Below are 19,924 nucleotides of genomic sequence, written 5' to 3'. Positions count from 1 at the left end.
GGTCTTCAGGCTTGAGAGGCAAGCATTTTACCAACTGTGCTATTCCCCAGGCCTAAAATGTAACTCTCATCACTTTTTAAAATTTTATGTTTTTATTTGAGAGAGCAAGAGAGGGAGAAGAGGCAGACACACACACACACACACACACACACACACACACACACACACACACACACACACACAGAGAGAGAGAGAGAGAGAGAGAGAGAGAGAGAGAGAGAGAAGGAGGGAGAGGGAGAGAGACAGAGAGAGAGAGAGACAGAATAGGCACTCCAGGGCCTCCAGCCACTGCAAATGCACTCCATATGTATGCACTACTTTGTGTATCTGGCTTACTTGGGTTCTGGGGAATTGAACCGAGTTCCTTTGGCTTTTCAGGCAAATGCCCTAACCACTAAAAAATCTCTCCAGCCTCCTATTTTGCTCAGTACTTTTTAAAACATCTTGACCAATTTAAAGAAAAACTTACCAGAGAGCACATAAAAACAGACACAGCCAAGGTGGATTTTACTAGTAATTGATGACAATGAGATTAAGTACATATCCCATGTTTTAAACCCTGACTTACCTGATTCATTAAAACTAAGTAATGTTCAAACTCAAGTGTGTGCTTGTCATATTAGCTCATCATTGAAAGAGTCTATCTTGAGTTCATTAATTGAGAATGAATAATAGTTCATTGTGCTTTAAGCATAAATTTAGATACAAACAAGGTAATGATTTGCAGTCTTTAAAAAATTGTATAATAAAGCCATTTTAACACTATTGATTCTACCAATTCAGAAACATATGGGATCTCTTCATTTGGAATGTTCTTTTATTTCTTTTTTTTTTAAGTCCACTAAAGTTTTAATAATTTAGTTTTCATTTTTCTATAGAGGCTTTTCATATCCTTTCTAGGGCTTATCCTAGATACTCTACCTTATTTGGAAGCTATTGTGCATGGAATAATATTTTTCTAATTTCTTTCCAGGAAAGTCCATTTTTGGAAAATATGAAAGCTATTTATTTTATGCATTCATCTTGCACCTTGGCACTCCCACTGAATTTATTAACTAGGAGTTTTCTTGTAGAGTCTATTCGATCACTTAAATATGGCATCATGTCATCTATAAATAGGGGTAGTTTCATTTATTTTTCCATTTTTATTCCTTTTATGTCCTTCTCTGGTCTTATTGCTTTAGCTAAGACTTCAAATACTATATTGAATAAGAGTGGAGATAATGGGCACCATTCAGTGTAGTGTCAACTATTGCTTTGTCATATACAATCATTCTTATTTTGATATATATTTCATCTTACTCCCAATTTCTCCAATACAGTCATTGTGAAGGCATATTGATCTTTGTCAGATGCCTGTTTTTGATATATCAAGATTATCATATGATTTCTGTCTTAAGTTTATTTATATTAGTTACATTTATTTACTTTCCTTTTTTTTTTTTTTTTTTTTTTTTTGGTTTTTCAAGGTATGGTCTCACTCTGGTCCAGGCTGACCTGGAATTCACTATGTAGTCTCAGGGTGGCCTTGAATTCATGGCGATCCTCCTACCTCTGCCTCCTGAGTGCTGGGATTAAAGGCGTGCGCCACCACGCCCGGCTAACTTTTCATATGCTATAATAATAATTTACAGATTCAATACAAATCCCATCAAAATTCCAATGACACCCTTCTCAGAACTAGAAGAAAAAAAAATCAGATGGAAACACAAAAGACTACTCATAGCCCAAGCAAACCTGTGGGAGCTCTGCTGCAGGTACCACAGTCCTCAACTTTAAATTAGAGCACAGAACATAGTGACAATGACAGCTTAATACTGGCACGAAAAAGACACTTAAAACAATGGGCTAGAGTAGAGACATGGAAATTAACCCATATTTCTATGGTTATCTGATTGTCAACAAATAAATCAAAATCATATACTAGAGCAAAGATAGCCTATTCCACAGATGTGCCTGAAAAACTAGATACCCACTTCCAGAAAACTTAAATAAGTTCCACACTCTCACTCTACATCGATTTCAATTCAAACTGGACCAAAATCCTTAATAGAAAACCAGAATCACTGAAATTACCAGGGAAAACCATAGGTAATACACTGGAATTTGCAGGAATTAGTAAGCACTTTCTGATAAGGACTCCAATAGCACAGGAAACAGACACAAGAATCAACAAATGGGACTACATTAAAAATTGTCTGCACAGCAAAGGAAATTACAGTTGGGTTAACAAAAAAATCTAATTGATGGTAGAAAATTGTGGCAGATATTCTTCAGACAGGTTCCTAATCTAAATCTAAAACATATAAACAATTGAAAAATTAAATACCAGGAAAAACAATCCTGCCAATGGATAAATAGATCAATGAAACATTTCACAAATGAAGAAATACTAATAGTCAACAGATATTTAAATGAATTTTTAATGTCCTTAATCTTTCATAATTTTAATAATAAAAATTACCAAGCAAACACATAATACATTTATTACATATGATGATATCTAATTTTTAGTTGTTCTTTTCTAAACAGCAGGGTATTTACATGCCAATCATGAAGACAATATTTGGTATAATAAAATTTCTGGCTTCTCTGTTGGAATGAGGAAGGTATCTATAAATTGTATCTTTTAATTTAAGAATCTTGGGATGCATATATTATTCATTTTAGAATAGCATATTTCTGTAGATAAGATATCCTGAGGTCTTAAGTCTTCAATTAAAATTTTGTCTTGTTAATCCTGGCTTGATATTATTCACTTTTGCAATAAAATATAGGTATGGAGATCTCATAATATTGATCAAATATTGTCTTTCCTTTTATTAATGGGTTTAACTATGTAGTTTGCTTTTACCTTGCAACCTACTTTCTAAAGTAAAAGCTTGCCTTGTATTGACAATATGCATCATGATTTATAAAATAACATATCCTAAAACCTAATATACCATTATTTCTTAATTTATATGTAATTGTGCTTTTAAAGAACACTATGGAAATTCAGGTTGAGCTAACAGCCAAGCATTGGAATAGCCCAGACCAGCAGTATTGATATGTTCGTTTATGATTTATGTCTGAAAATTTTGAGTCACAACAAGGCCCACTGACCAGTCAGGTAATCCATTTTGTTTAGCAAGCAGAATTTTTAAAACTTATTCAAAGGTATTTTTCTCTCTTGGTTGTTATTCAAACTCTATTTGTAATGATTGTGATTTGGATTTCTAAAATCATATGCTAAGCATTATATATTTTAATCTTTCATGATATAATGTCACCTTCCTGAAAAATAAGGTGGAGTGTTTAACTGTCTTGTTGGGAGCAGAGTAAGCAAATGGTCTTATTAGAAATTTATATGACTCCAACATTGAAAAAAAAAAACAAAACTTAATGAATCCATAACCTGACCAGGATCATCTGGGTTACAATATTGTTTACATCAGCAGCCTCACTCTCACCTCACTAGAGCATTGTGAGTATACATTCTAATAAAAGTTGAGATCTTCCACATGAAGAAACATTCTTAATTTTAGGTTTCACTTTATGAAATGCATTGTTCTTTACTTACATCTTTATTAAACCCAAAGTTGTCTGGTATTCTAGAGCACTGTTCTGTATCTGACTAGTTGATTTAATATGGAAGATACTTGAAATATTTCTGAACTTCATCACCTTCAGAATTTTAATGAGCTTGCATGTTTTGGCTTATTGTATAAAAAATAAAAAGAGACAATTTAATCTGAAGAGTCTCAGCTGTATTTTTTTTTTAATTTGTAGAGATGCTTGTCTCCCAAAATGGTATTAACACTCTATTCCATGTCCACTGTAAATAATTACAGGTGTTTTTTTTTTTTTTTTAAATACCAAAGTAAGGAATCCATGATGATTCTACTAAGGAAATGATTAAATATAGGTCAGAAAGATGAATACATTTAACCAGGCTAGGGAGGAGACATAAAAAGTAGGCAAGGCCCATTAATGATTTTGATTTTATATAAATGTAACAAAAAAAAAAACATTAAAGCAAAGAGTGAGAAAATAAGACCTATATTCAATCGAAATCTTGAAGGGTACTATTCTGGATACATTATTTACAGCTGAATAGAGACAGCAGGTCTATTAAGGCTACCTGGGACTGAGCTGGTAGAGATGGCATTAAAAATGATGCAAATTGGAGTTCAAAAATTAGGAACATAAAACAAATTATAAGGCAGTAAGAGGAGAGAACAGAATCTCAGACTAATGCTAAATTTATGATAAATGCAACTGTGTTTCAGTGGTGACAATGAGTTTCTCTGGAAGAAAATTCATTTTAGGGATAGAGGAGACCGATGTTATGAATTTTTTTGAAAGTTCTGTCTTTGAGATCCTTTTGAAATGATACATTTCAAGAGCCAGATTGGTCAAGTCATTCCAAGACTTTGAAAGGTAAGGTTTTTTTTTTTGTATGTGTGTGTGTGTGTGTGTGTGTGTGTGTGTGTGTAAAATATATATATATTTGATGTATATATATATACATCAAAAAGTTTCTTGATTGAGGGCTGGAGAGATGGCTTAGCGGTTGAGTGCTTGCCTGTGAAGCCTAAGGACCCCAGTTCAAGGCTAGATTCCCCAGGACCCACGTTAGCCAGATGCACAAGGGGGCACATGTGTCTGGAGTTCATTTGCAGTGGCTGGAAGCCCTGGCGTGTCCGCTCTCTCTCTCTCTTTCTCTCTCTCTGTCTGTTGCTCTCAAGTAAATAAAAATAAAACCAAAAAAAATTTTTTTTAAAGTTTCTTGATTGAGAAAGTATGAAAATCATCCTATTCATGATAGCTCCAAAATGAATAAAGGTAGCAAGGAAAGAAAGTGAAAGACTTCTACAATGGAAATGTTAAGACACTAGATGATGAAAACAACTGCCATGCTTCTAGGAGATTTAAAATTGTGAATATGTCTCTATTCCCAATAGCGATCTGCAGATTCAATGCAATCCCTATCAGAAGTTCAATGACATTCTTCCCACAACTAGAAAAGGCAATACAAACTTTCATATGGCAAAACACAGACCAGTAAGAGCCAAAGAAATCTGAATCAGAATGAATGTTGGGAGGAGGTAACCAAAATACTCATCCTCAAATTATACTACAGAGCCATAGTAATAAAGAAATTGTGACACTATCACAAAAAAGACATGCAAATCAATAAAACAGAATAGAGAACCCAGAAATAAATGCACACTATGGTGCCTTAATATTTGATAAAAATGTCTCAAAATACACACTGGGAAAAAAACCTGTGTGGTCAATCCTCAATAACCACCTGTAGAAGAAAGAAATTGTATATCTCCCTCTGTACCAAAATAAATTTAAAATAGATCAAAGATCTTAATGTAAACAACCTAAAATGTTACAAATACTATAAGAAACACAAGAATAACACTCTATGATATAGACATAAACATAAACTTTCTGACTAAAACTTCAACAACACTGGAACTAGCCCTAAGAAACAATAAATTTGATCATATGACATTTAAAAAGTGCTGCACAACAGAGAAAAGCAGTGTCATGAGCAAACAGCCTACAGTGAGAGAAAATCTTTGCCATCTATACAGGGAGCTCATATCTAGAATACATAAAGAAATGCAAAACTTAATGACTATGCTTCCATATCTGCTTCCTGATCATAGCTACAATGTGAGCAGCTGGTCTCCTGCTCCTGCCACCATGCCTTCATCACCAGGGTGGAATGTACCCCTTGCAACTTCAAACCAGAATAAAACCTTTTCTTCTTCAAACTGCTTCCTGTGAGATACATGGTCACAACAATGAGTAAAGTAACTAATATACCTGCTAATTTTATGAGACTAAGGTTAAAATATTTTATCCACCTCCTTTAGAGTTTTCTTGCTTTTGAAACAGTGTTTCATGTAGCCCAGCCTTGCCTAAAACTTGCTGTATTATGAAAGCTGAACTTGAGCTCCTGGCCTTCTACTCTTCTTAGGTGTCTTATTAAAACATAAGCTTGGGGGCTGTAGAAATGGCTTAGCATTGAGCGCTTGCCTGTGAAGCCTAAGATGCCAGTTCGAGGCTTGATTCCCCAGGACCCACGTTAGCCAGATGCACAGAGGGGTGCACACTCTGGAGTTCATTTGCAGTGGCTTCAGCTCTGACATGCCCATTCTCTCTCTCTCTCCCTCTTTCTTTCTGTCTGTCACTCTCAAATAAATAAATAAAACTAAACAAAATTAAAAAAAAAAAAAAAAAACATAAGCTTGGGCTGGAGAGGTGGCTTAGTGGTTAAGGTGCTTGCCTGCAAAGCCAAAGGACCCAGGTTTGATTACTCAGGACCCACATATGCCAGAAGCAAGCAAAAGGTGGTGCATGCATCTGGAGATCCTCTGCAGTGCTTGGATGCCCTGGCAAACACATTCATTCTCTCTCTTTCTCTCTCTCTCTCTCTCTCTCTCTCTCTCTCTCTCTCTCTCTCTCTCTCTCTCTCTCTCTGCCTATTTCTGTCTTTCAAACAAATAAAAATAAATTAAAAGAAAACATAAGCTTATTACGTGGGTCTCCATCAGGTGGGCTGGAGGAGGTGTCACAGAAGTGAATCCTGGGATCCAGCATAAGTTGCGTTTTGTGTCTGATCTTGATTCTCGCCCAAAATTGTGAAGAGAGCAGTTGGAGCTCTGAATGTTCCAGTTTTGTGGTGGTTTCTCTTTGCTTGGATTTGTGAAAGGGAGTCAACCTCCTCAGTCACTGATGGAACTTCCCCTGAATCAGCAAATTTGAAATAAACCTCTTCCCCCCATTAAATATGCCTGGTTGTGTGTTCTTCCCAGTAACATGGAGCTGACTACAACAGGCATATGTTAACTGCACATATTTTACAAAACTAAACAAAAGTTCACATATTCCAACTCATTTTAAATAATAAATCCATAGTTTGAAAATTTTGTCAGTACATGAGTAAATATATGTATATGACTTGAATTCACCAACGTTAGTTGACAACTTTTAAAAAAATATTTAAATATACTTACTTGAAATAAAAGAATATGCCAAGTGAGATGAGCAGAGATGCAATGGATAATCCATGTCCAATTACAGTAAGGTAGAACAAGTTCAGGGCAGTCTGTTGTTTGTGTGAGAAGGAGAAGACACTAATTGTAATCCTCTATGTGTCTAAAATCCTACATATGCATGATATCAAATTCAACTGAATAATTATTTTTAAAAATGTATTTTAATAAGCTTACAATGATATGCTTATATGTGTGAATGCATCTGGAATGAAGAATATCTATGTACATTTAGCAAGTAACTTACTATAATTCATAAATCACATGCGCTTTTATAAGAAATTAAAAATCACATTATTATACCTATGAAGAAATACTCTTATTGATCTACTACATAAAGTACATAAAACCAATTTAAAAAAAAAATATTTAGAATCTGCTGGGCGTGGTGGCACATGCCTTTAATATCAGCACTCGGGAGGCAGAGGTAGAAAAATGGCTGTGAGTTCAAGGCCACCCTGAGAATACAGCCTGAGCTAGAATGACTCTGCCTCCAAAAAGGGAAAAAAAAAAAAAAATTAGAATCAAACAATTCTTGGTGATTTGATTTGTCCACAATAAAATGCCAGATAAGGCTTTCTTTCCCAATTGGTCTTAACCTTTTTTTTTTTTTTTTATTTTTCTTCACTGAGGCAGATCTTATTGTAGCAAGTAATGAGACAATGTGATCCGTGCAAATGTAGTTTAACTACCTTTTGGTTGTGAGATATATATACAGAATTGAAAATACAGGGATAGCTAGCAGTTAGTTACTGAGGGCTTCCATATGCTTACTCTTCTGAAAGCCTTTGGGTGAAATTTACTGCTATCCCATTTTATACACAAGGGTACTGAAGCAGAGCCATTAAATCGTTTGCCAAGGCCACACAGCAATGACAGTAACAGGAAATCACGTATTAAGATCCACAGTTTCAATAATACTCCAATGAGTGTAAACACATGAAAACACTTCCAGTCAAGCATCATTACTGTGACAAGTGCAGTAAACCTTGGCTTTAGTGCTGGGTTTCACAGTGGGAGTATGAGTAAGAGGTCCTAACAGCCAATCAGAATGGGTGCCTTCTGTGGAGGGGTTAGAGAGGAGGATTGACACCCTGTGGAGTTTATCCTGTTTGCTTAAGCACAATTTCTGAAGTAATTAGTATTCCACTACAAACACAAGTTTTTTTGTCCCTTTTCTTACACTTTTTAAGTATGTTTTCTCTGGAAAATTTGATACCACAATACTGAGACATTGAATTGTAAATACCCTGTTACCTAACAGGATAGCCTACTGAATACAGCAGAGGAGTTAATAAGAATTCTTCCCACAGATATTTTTCTTCATTTCTCTTCTGATTATTTTAGAAAATGGTTTACTAATGGAATACTGGGCAGATTCCTGTTTCAATCTGCAATTTTTAGTGCACAGTTATGATTACATACCTTCACTTTTTCATGTGTATTAACATTGCACTGAGTATAATTTGTCCATGTTCTGTTGCTTGCTGGATGTCTGAACCAGTTTCCATCTTGGTCACAGATCTTGGTAACTTTTTCTTTAAATTTAAAGAAGAAAAAAGAAATCAATAATTTAACAAATCTGGTGGTTATTAAATAGATGCCAAGAGGATTTGTCAATTTCTGTTTGCTACCTGAAGGATCAAAGTCCTGAAAGTAATCCGGGCAGTGCTGCATGGATTCAGTTCCAGCTGCAACATCATTCCAGCACAGCCATCCGTCCCAGGTTCTGTTGCAGTAAATGCCTTTCAGGGGAAATAAAAATGAAAGATCACTAAGTCCCTGTGGTTATCATAAAGACATGGTACCCTAAGAAAGATTCCTTACTGAAGTGGAATCAAGCAGTCTGCCAAAAATTAAGATGGGCAAAATCCACAACAATGCTATGCTTGGTCACCAAATAATTATTAGAATAATTATTAGTAAGATAAATAATAAGGTATAATTTAAATTTAGAAATGATTCTGTGAAGCTTAGATTCAACAGTATTTCACAGTCAGGCATTTGCTGAATAAATCAAGCAGACTTTGCTGACTGTCCCTAATTTTGAGATAGTTATTAATCAGTGTATCTGAAGCATGTTTTATTTTATAAACTATATTCTTAGAGAAAGAAGTTTATTTTCTAAAACAAATAGCTAATAGTCTAATACTACTATTTCACCATTTTGAATATGATAAATACTTATGTAGGCCTCTTCTCCAAATCTTAACTCTTCCTTTTCTTTTTAAGTGTGGTGGAATTTTTAATAATCTCACATTTTCTTCATCATGAATTGAAATAATCTCTTGCATAAATTATGGTTATATTTGTGATGGTTTCAGGTAGCTTAGGCTAGCCTCAAGTTCATTAGGTAGTTGAAGGTTACTTTGAACTTCCTATCTTCCTATTTTTATCTCCTGGGTATTAGAATTGTAGGCATGCAAAACCATGACACAAATTACAAAATGCATTGTGAAGCCCCAAGAAGATGTCTTAAGCAGTGATTCTGAAGATATGTTACTACAGAATTATTTTATTATGAAATCCTTAAAATAATTTTCTATTGCTTAACATCACTTATTAAACCTACTTGTACATATATCTAAATGTCATGTAAGAGTTAATTGCTAGATTTAAAGTAATAATAATTTTATTTTCATGGAATAAAACAAAAAGTTTAGTTAATCAATGAAGAATAGGTATATAAAATTTAGTTGATTCGTAATTTACCTTATTGACATAAATCAGAAAACTAGCATGGCAAATTTTACAATGCCTCTTTTCTGACTGATTGTGAAGAATTATATTGATCATCAACTTGACCTTGACAGTACCTAGAAACACCTGGGAGAGATTATCTTGATTAGGCTAGTATCTAGGCATTCCTACAGATTTTCTAGATTATGTTAGCCTCTGATCATGCCTGTGAGAAATTTTCTAGATTCGGTTAATTAACATGAAAATGTTAGTATCATTTCATTGGCTGCGATCATGGCCTGTATCTAAAGGTGAAAGCTAACAGCATGAGAGCACACAACTCTCTACTTCCTGAGTAATAACACAGTGTGACCAGCTTCCATGCTGTCCTTCCACGTTGCATTGCAACCTCAAAGTGTAAGCTAAAATAAACCCTTCCTGCCTTACACTAATATTTGCCAGGTATTTATCCTAATAAGAAAGACAACTAATATACTCATACAACAAAATTATTGGTGTAGCTATAATTACCAAATAGTTTTTCAAATATAAATACATTACATTGTCATTTAAATTTAATTGTGGGACAGTGTAAAGAAAATTCTTTTCTCATATTTCAGAAAAATTCATTTTGAAAATGGCAAATATTATTCTACTTTTTATTTTTTTTAAATTTTTTTGTTTATTTATTTATTTGAGAGTGACAGAGAGAGAGAGAGAGAATGGGCACGCCAGAGCTTCCAGCCTCTGTAAACGAACTCCAGATGCGTGGGCCCCCTTTGTGCATCTGGGGAATTGAGCCTCGAACCGGGGTCCTTAGGCTTCACAGGCAAGCACTTAACCGCAAAGCCATCTCTCCAGCCCATTATTCTACTTTTTAAATTTCACATAGTATATTATAAAATCAAGTATCCCTGAAAATATTTTAAGGTCTGTTTCAACTGGAAGTTCAAAATTTTACAATTATTGGGCTGGGGAGATGGGTCTGCTGGTAGGAGGACTTGCGGTGCAAGCATGCGGACCTGGTTTGGCTCTTCAGCTCACATTTACAGAGTCAGGCATGGCTGTGAACAACTGCAAGTCCAGTGCTGAGGAAGGTGGGGATAGGAGGATTTCTGAGGCTCCCAGGTCATCCAGCTTAACTGAAAAAGAGGGAGCTTCATGTTCAGTGACTCTGTCTCAGGGAAATAAGGTGGAAGAATTATAGAGGACACCCAGTGTCTTGCTCTGGACACCTAATATGTATTCATGAGGCACACAACTCTATACATACATGCATATGCACACATACACCCAAAATATAGAAAAGTTATCTAAGGATCCACACTGCTTAATGTTATATCTTATATTTTGAAACTGATTTTGTTTTTAGTGCTACCAGATCAAACAAATGACCTTCTTTTGATTTTGCTAATTATAAAAACTCCACTTTAGCTACTCATCTTTTTTACATGTTTTGTAATGAGGTAAAGTTTTGTTGCATAGACTGTTCCACATAAGAGTTATCCAACAAAGCATAATGTTGTCTTAAGGGAATCGGAAGCACTTATCTTGCTGTGAAATGTAGTATGAATGTATGTGAATTGCAGAATTTAAGTTCTGTATCCATTATTTTATTATAGAAGTGCTAATCATGCAATTATTAAAAAAAAAAGAAAGGAAAAAATATAAGACTTGAAGGTCCATAGTTATTGACTTAAGACTTGTGCCTTAAATTAATATCTATCTGGTATTTTGAATATATTTAATCCTTAAAATATGATTCCAAAAACATCACTGGATAAAACATTTTATTAGATTTTCTAAGAATAGCAAGAAGAATGTTCAAAACACACACAAACCATAAAAAACCAAGCAGCAAATTCTAATATTCCCTCAATAAAGTAATGATATAGGTTTCTTAAAAAATGTCAAACACATTTATAATCAGTCATTATTACCTTCTGTTTGTTGAATGGGATCTTGCATAATTTTTTGGTAACATTCGTATTGAGCTGTCATGATCTTATTTCTAGTAACTCCCAACTCAGTTTGTGCAGCATCCTCTTCTTCTGATTCTGCTGTGACAGGAGTCTAAAGGAGTGGGACAAGAGCTTCAGAATGGGGCAAACATCATTGACAGATGCAAGCTGTCCTGCAGGAGAATAGCTAGGGTGGTGGTAAGCTGAGGGCTGAATGACCTTCTGGGAGAAAATTGCACAATGTGTAAGGCTTGCCAGTTTTCTTGGTATAGATACTCTTCCCATATTCAGTTTCAAACAACCTCCAAGATGTCCCCAGAGGCAGAGTGTGATGGTGCAAGCTCTATCTAAGTGGTAGTTGGATGTTACAGCACAACTTAGACATCTTGTGAAATACAAAGAGAGATCTATTCATAGTTCTCGCAACCCTTTACCTGTTGTATGAACATAGGCAAGGTACTCCCCTCCTGTCCCCAAGCCTCTGCTTTCTTATTGTAGAATAGAAGAGAATGCTATCAAGTTAAGAGAGGTATGTACCTAATGCATGAGAAATACTCAATATTTATTTCAGTTAGCATCATATTAAGATTTTTTTTTTCTTTTTTGGTTTTCAATGTAGGGTCTTGCTCTAGCCCAGATGACCAGGAATTCACAATGTAGTCTCAGGGTGGCTTCAAACTCATGGCAATCCTCCTATCTCTGATGATTGGATTTTTTTCATGGGATGAGTATTAGAAGACTTTGGATAAGCAATATATATGTATGTATATATATATTCATCTTCAGGCATAATAGCACTATTTTAAGCATCATCATTTTCATTTTGATATTACAATTTTCCCAATTTATAACACAAGGTCTGTACAAACAGATTTTCAACATATAGTTTTCTTCCACAAACCTTTCTTTTCTACCCTGTTTTAAACTGATACCCTGATTTTCTATTTTCTAGGAAGCCAAACTTTGTAAAGTTAAACTACTAACATTCGCTCACTAGTGAACCACTCAGGCATCACCATGCCCCATCACCACTACCATGGACTTCCATGCTTTGGTTTTAATTTTATAACAAAGATCCAAGTAGTTGTTTTTTGTAAATTATAAATGGGGATTTAGAATATCAAAATCTTTTTTTGGTCAGGAGATTTGCTTATTTTATTTAATTTTTTTGTATTGCTGAAGATTGAACCCATTGCTTGAGTCATGCTACACTAGTTTTCTACACAGCCACAGCCTTGGTTCAAGACAATATTTGTAAAATCCACTTAAAGCTTAGTCTTCTCAGGGGGCTCATAAAAATTGCTCAAATTAGTATGAGCATGGATGAATTCAAAGGAAAGGGTCACAGTTCCTTAAATTACACTAATCCAAATGGTAAAAGTTACAGAGCTGCCTGTAGGGAGCAAATGCTGGCTGGCCTGTGCAAGCTCTCTGGCAAGCTCCATCAGGGTGTGAGCTCAGGAAACCTGAGGCCTGTCTCTTGACTCCTAGACAATTTTCCCAAGATAAAATCTAAGAAGTGCAAAAATTAGACTGCTCCTAGCTTTGTGAATGTTTTCATATGCAAATGTTCACAGGAATATAATTTTGCTTATTTCTCTTTTAAATTTTCAGAAGATTTTTTCTGGATTTCTTTGTTTAAATCTTGGTAGGATCTACTTGGAAACAATGTAGGAAAATTATTTTGTTGGCACAGAATTAGATGAGATTATGTCTTCAGTTTCCCATACACATAATGAGATAAAAGCTTTGTCACTGTTTTAATTCCAGGCAGAGAAAAATGTGAAGAGAAACATCTCTGCAAATTCAAAGATAAATACATGAGGCATGTAACTAACCTTACAAGAGCAACAGGCTTACTGGCTTTTGGTCATCATTTCTCTTCCTCCCTCCACCCCACCTCTCTTTCTCTTTCTCTTGCCTCACTTGTTTTACACATACATGCAGAGATGTATGCACAAAGATACACACGCACACACACACACACACACATCTCAAATTTAGTGGCAAGATGTACTTCATTGAATGAATGGGTGGGCAATATTTTAAAAATACAGTTGTCTGTGTTAGAGAGATGGCACAGCAGTTAAGGTCCTAGCATGTAAAGTCTAACAACCCAGGTTCAATTCCCTAGTGGCCATGTAAAGCCAGATGCAAAAAGAGGTGTGATAAGCTGGAGTTCTTTTAAAATAGCTGGAGGTCCTGGTTGCCCATTCTCTGTCTCTCTTCTCGCAAATAAATAATAAAATATTTTAAAAATACATTTGTCTTTCAATCAATAAGTAAGTTATTGGTGGAGTGAAGTATGATTGTTTTGAAGGTCTATCTCTGAATTTGCAAGTCTCTTTAAAATATTTTGTTTTCCATGTATGTGTACTACTGTACAGAGACATTGCTGCATTTGAAAGTTACACATTCTCTAGAGAGAAGCATGTTTGTGTTCATGGTTACTTTCTCCTTAGGCTGTCAACCTGTGCAGGCTACAGAACTCAAGGCACAGTCTGAAAAAAAGTATTGCTATGCTGATTGGATATAAACCTATAATTGACATATACATCTAATAACTAATTTTGTGGTTATTAACCTCTACAAATAGAGGTTAATATACAGATATAATCATAGAAATGGAAATAAGTATGGAAGTTGTGCTTACCATATAAAAAGGCAATAGTAATAGAAAATACAATACATATTTTTTCTCCATCATAAGAGCTCAAAATATGCTGTATATCAAACTGTAACACAAAATTTAAAAGAAAAATTCATTAATATTTACAAAATAACTATTGCTCTTATTATAAAGTATCTATTATAATTACACGCTTATTTTACATTTAGAATTTAATTAACAATCTTAAATATTAAGAATATTTAAGAAGGTTATGCTTTAAACTATGATAGAATTTAGTTCAATAAGACATACATGAAAGTACTTTACATATATATTTTTAACAATCCAAAATATCTTGCTTCATTTAACTTTATCAGATATTTACATAGCATGTTATATAAGAAAGTTTATCTTTATTTTCTATGAATATTAATTAAATTTGTTATGTCTTGACTACTGGTAAAAGGAGGAAATTTGCTCTTGAGCCCATTTTTTGAGAATCAACATTCAACATTCACATTCACGAAAATGTCCTTTAATTTTTCTTCTTCACTACAGAAAATTGTTTTATCAGGATCTAAAAGTTACTGTAATTAATTTAAATTATTGAAATAAGATTACAAGAGACACAAATATTCAAATAAAAAGATTTCCAATGGCGAATACCATTCTGAGACAGTGACAACACCTACCATCTGAATTCTGAGGGAGACAAGGCTAGTGAGGCTCCTAATGCTGACTCCTCTGAACCATAACAATAACATGCTGACAAGCTATTTTATATATCTGACTTATGATATAGCCATATGATATAATAGTTACTGAATGTCTAATGATGGCACTTTTAATAATATAAAACATTCTCAGTAAATATTTGTCAATAAACTATTAACTGAGTTTGAACTGTAAGGTACTAGCCATTATATTTATTATAGAGTGAATTTCAGAATGAGATTTTAAATGTTTTTCCATGTAGCCCCATATTGTGAATGCTATTTTTCGGGTGTACAATGAGAATACACCATTGTTAGACTCTGTGCCACTGCTCATTTTTACCAAGACTCACCTAAATTCAGTTGTGCTCTTGGTAATTAGAATCTCCTGAAGATAATTTTCTCTTCTACCACGTACGTATCTATTGAATATTTTACCAGCTGATCTTAAGAAAAACATAACCAAAATAAGAAAGTAAAATAGATGAAAAACTATGAATCAAAGTTACTGTAATTCAGTAATTAATGAGTTAATAGTTTCATTTTAATTACATTTTACCATGAGAAAATTTAATTTCCCAATACTTACATGCACAATTGTCTCCAGACGCAAATCACATTTTCTTGAGAATCATATTTGATATTGTCTTCAAGAATTTCTTAAATTCAAGGGTCATGACCTAAAACATTGATTTAAAAAATTTAATATTATGTTAATAAGTCAAATTATTTCCATGAAAGCAAATACAACTACTAAAATTGTATTTTATCAAGACACTCCAATGTTCAGTTTTTGAATATTTTTACAGTAGATTTGGATTGCTACAAGACACCATATTTTTGCATGCAATTTTGCCATATGCACAACAGACCTTACAAAAAGAACATACTTGGCATAGAAGTGCACATATTTCTATAAGTAAAATATTTTTAATGAATTATTATGATGGTTTCTTACAAAATGTTATTAGATTTTATCATTTACATTTTTATTTTTATAGAATTAATATTCTATTTTTCTTTGAAACATAACCCGAGTAAATATTTCTATATTAACTTACATTATTCATTTGTATCTGTATATGATTCTACATTCATCCTAGGTCATGCTGCCATTAAAAATAATTTTGTCTAAATCCCAGCACTTGGGGGAGGCAGAGGTAGGAGGATCACCGTGAATTCAAGGCCAACCTGAGACTACAGAGTTAATTCCAGGTCAGCCTGAACCAGAGTGAGACCCTACCTCAATAATAATAATAATAATAATAATAATAATTTTGTCTAGCTAGGTATAGTGGCACATTCCTATAATTACAGAATTTGGAGGTAGGAGAATTGATGTGAGTTTGAGGCATAAGGAGTTCCAGGTAAGCCTGGCATACAGTGAGACCTTACCTCACCAAAAACAAAGAAAAATAATAATTTTATCTTATAGTTTCAGTATTAGTAGATAAAATAGAAAAAGGAGGTGACTTCATTGTATAGGCTGAATGTATTACCTTAAAGACAGTATAAGTACTTACTACATAGTATTATTGTTAAAACTATCATCATATCAGAGATAGCTTATTATGGTTTGTGTTAAACTATAAAAATATATGGCACTGTAAAGCTCATAATAAAATTCTAGTCATAGACTTGTTTTCATGTGGACTTAGGAAATAATTTTGGACACTGTTGATTTGTTATGGCTATGAAGTGCTTTTGACTAGTGTAGAGCCCAGGCAATTTCTTACTGTCTTACAATTTTTAGCCAAGTTCTGTTTCTCATGCAACATCATCTGATATCTATCTTCATTTGTTTTATTAATGTAAAATGCACTCTACAGATTTTCTATATGAAATCATATATCATTATACAGAAGTTTGTCTTAGTTTATTTTAAACAATATCACAATCTTTATTATTTTTGCATCATTTACGTCCTTGTAAAGTTAATTGAATTGATGTTAATAACTTAAATAGTAAAACATGGCTTATATAAGTCACTATGTGGTGGTTAACAGAGTACCTTAAATCAAGCTACTGATAAAATGTTTAAAATATTATAATATCAAATAAATAATTAACATAGATTTAATATTTCTTTCTACTCACCTAATTTACTAATGATTGGATACTCTTATAAAGACAATATCTTATAATTGAATCTATAGGCTGTCATTTAGTGTACAGCCAGATAGGAAAAAGTTAGTTTGAAAGCTTGTTTATTGTATGTCTCTATATATAGAGAGATAGACAGACAGATAGATACATAAGCATACACACACATCACTATGTTCATGATGCAGGCCTCACATTTCTATAGCTATGTATTTCTTATATTTTGTATTTAAACTGATGTCTGAAATATCAGAAAAAATGTTACCAAAAATTTTCTTAACCCATTAAACATAACAACACTTTTGGTACAGACATATTTATCTTAATTTTTAGTAATAATGTTGTTTAAAATATTATATTAATTTCATTTATATAGAATGGTTGGGTCATTGAGTAATCTACCTAAAAGTTTTATTTATGTGATTTTAAAATGAAACTAATCTATGAAAATGTTTTTGAAATATAGTTAAATCTACATTGGAATCACTTTAACCTTTAGATGTAATATATTATTATTGCTAGCTTTTCATCTTCCTTTCCATTATTGGTATGGTTTTTCAAAGCTAGAACCCATATCTGACTTCAATTTGCGCCTTCATGATTGGATGTTAATAAGCATTTACCATATACATGAGTGAATTATGATGAATTAGAGAAAGAAATACTGAAAGAAAAGAGCTTAAAAAGTCAATAAAACAGCTTATTGATGTAATAATCAAGACCTCTAATCATAAGTAGTACTTATTATTTTGTAATTTTTTTTTATTTTTATTTATTTGATAGTGACAGACAGAGAAAGAGACAGATAGGGAGAGAAGAGAGAGAGAATGGGCGCGCCAGGGCTTCCAGCCTCTGCAAACGAACTCCAGACACGTGCGCCCCCTTGTGCATCTGGCTAAGGTGGGACCTGGGGAACCGAGCCTCGAACCGGGGTCCTTAGGCTTCACAGGCAAGCGCTTAACCGCTAAGCCATCTCTCCAGCCCTATTTTGTAATTTTTGAGGGTTGTAGTTAGTGTGTGAATCAGTATCAACAATGAAAATTTTGAGGAAATCCTTATATCAGCATTTCTAATTTCTTTCTTGTAATATTTATTTTTATTTTATTTATTTATTTGAGAGGGAGAGAAAGAAAGAGAAAAAGAGAGAGAGACAGAGAGAGACTGGGTGTACCAGGGCCTCTAGCCATGGCAAATGAACTCCAGACACATGTGCCATCTTGAGCATGTGTCTTACCTAGGACCTGGTGAATTGGACCTGGTTCCGTTGGCTTTGCAGGTATGCTCCTTGCATACTAAGCCACCTCTAGAGCCTAGCATTTCTAATTTCTTACCAAGAAGATCATAAAAATCCTTTGGTTTTCAAGACTGTGGTTGCCTATATACTGATAGTAGGTAGTAATCTATTGAATTTGGAATGCAGAAAGTTTTTGCAATTTACATCACTGGAAATTCTCATTTAACAGATTCTTTGTATAAGGTATTGATAGATAGGTTGATAAAGAGATGATAGATATAGATTTATGTATGTGTGAAGATAAAGTCAATAAATATTTTTCTGTTTTGTAAATCAGATAGTCTTTACAAAACATTGCTTTGGTAATCACAGATGAGTCATAATTAAATTAATATGTACACAGACCAAAATAATTGAAGGAAAAGTACTTCAAAATCATGTTTGGAGCTTTTCCAAACACTAAATATCTAAGAAACATTTTACCCCACACTGCTGTTATTTTTGTCGCTTATCTAATAGATCTCAAAATCAGCATTTCAAAAAGTATCTTAGTGGTGACCAAGTCATCTTGGCACCAATAGTTAAAGAAACATTATCAATACAAATAGTTCTAGTTTTGTAGCTTCCTTTCACCATTCCATTCCCTAGTAATCTGGAAAACATGCTAGAGAGACACACATGGTTGCATTGTGTTCTGTATACTGTGCCATCTTCTGTGGACAGACCTATATCCCCGGTTTTAAGCAGCAATTCTGGGTGAAAATCATTCTTCAAGCACACAGTGGACATCAGTATTCCCTATGAAACAAAGCAGTGTTCAGTCTGTTGGGTAATCCAGGACACGTGTGCCATCTGTTTAACAGAGGACTTAACACCATTGCCCACCAGGAGACAAGAGTGGCAAGTGCAGGGAAATCACCCCTTGCACCATGGGCTCTCTAGGTAGGTCCTGGCTAGATCCTGACTGGCAAAAAAGATAATACAATTACAAATGTAACTAAAATCCACTTAGATGGGGTCCAGCCAGTTTTGGTAGATGGCAAGATTGTTTTAAGAAGAGTACACTTACTTCTCTTTGTTTTGAAAATCCACACTTCTTTGCTCACCTTTCTACACACATTGGCTCATTCTAAGTGCTTCTTCTACATTTACCTGATTCCAAATGTATTATTGTAAAATGAATTTGATGTAAACTCACACTGAGAACCAAATGTTTATCAATCTCTTTCAGATCTTATTTAGTTACAAAATGCACTCACTCTCATTCAATTTTGGGGAGAAATCAAATAATGAAAGGAAGTCAAATTAAGTGAAGGAATCTGCCAATAGAATTTTCCAAGTATTCTAAGTTTTGTTTGAAAAAGACTTCCTCAGATTTGAGGAAGCTCTATTTAAAATTCTTAATTGAATTTGTGATCGCAGGGATACTGGTAAACTTAATAATATTTTTTTCCAGACAGCTGACAGTTTTAAGGATCATATAAAAGCTATTTGTTTTCCCCTCAACAAAAGTGTAAGACTTGACTCTACATGAAATTTGATAATTTCCTTAATGTACAAGTAAA

The 19,924-nt window shown here is 33.9% G+C and overlaps 1 protein-coding gene across 3 annotated transcripts in view; it reads right to left on the bottom strand.

Annotated features, from left to right (window-relative positions):
• Calcrl (calcitonin receptor like receptor) overlaps positions 1-19,924 on the bottom strand; it is a 106,575-nt gene that overhangs the window by 32,175 nt on the left and 54,476 nt on the right. For 2 of the 3 annotated variants that reach the window (XM_045147162.1, XM_004660271.2), the window contains 7 exons: positions 15,612-15,702; positions 15,376-15,468; positions 14,352-14,433; positions 11,678-11,810; positions 8,693-8,803; positions 8,484-8,596; positions 7,020-7,111 (listed from right to left, as the gene is read on the bottom strand). In XM_045147162.1, coding sequence (XP_045003097.1) covers positions 7,020-7,111; positions 8,484-8,596; positions 8,693-8,803; positions 11,678-11,810; positions 14,352-14,405 — 503 coding nt within the window. In that variant the 5' untranslated portion in view covers positions 14,406-14,433; positions 15,376-15,468; positions 15,612-15,702. The remainder of the gene's footprint in view (positions 1-7,019; positions 7,112-8,483; positions 8,597-8,692; positions 8,804-11,677; positions 11,811-14,351; positions 14,434-15,375; positions 15,469-15,611; positions 15,703-19,924) is intronic. The other variant, XM_045147163.1, reaches the window with a different exon arrangement.

Source organism: Jaculus jaculus, chromosome 4 (assembly GCF_020740685.1).
Source record: "Jaculus jaculus isolate mJacJac1 chromosome 4, mJacJac1.mat.Y.cur, whole genome shotgun sequence".
Classification (NCBI taxonomy): domain Eukaryota; kingdom Metazoa; phylum Chordata; class Mammalia; order Rodentia; family Dipodidae; genus Jaculus; species Jaculus jaculus.
Note: the sequence above shows the minus strand (reverse complement) of the source record. Positions and strands in the feature narration are given on the sequence as shown.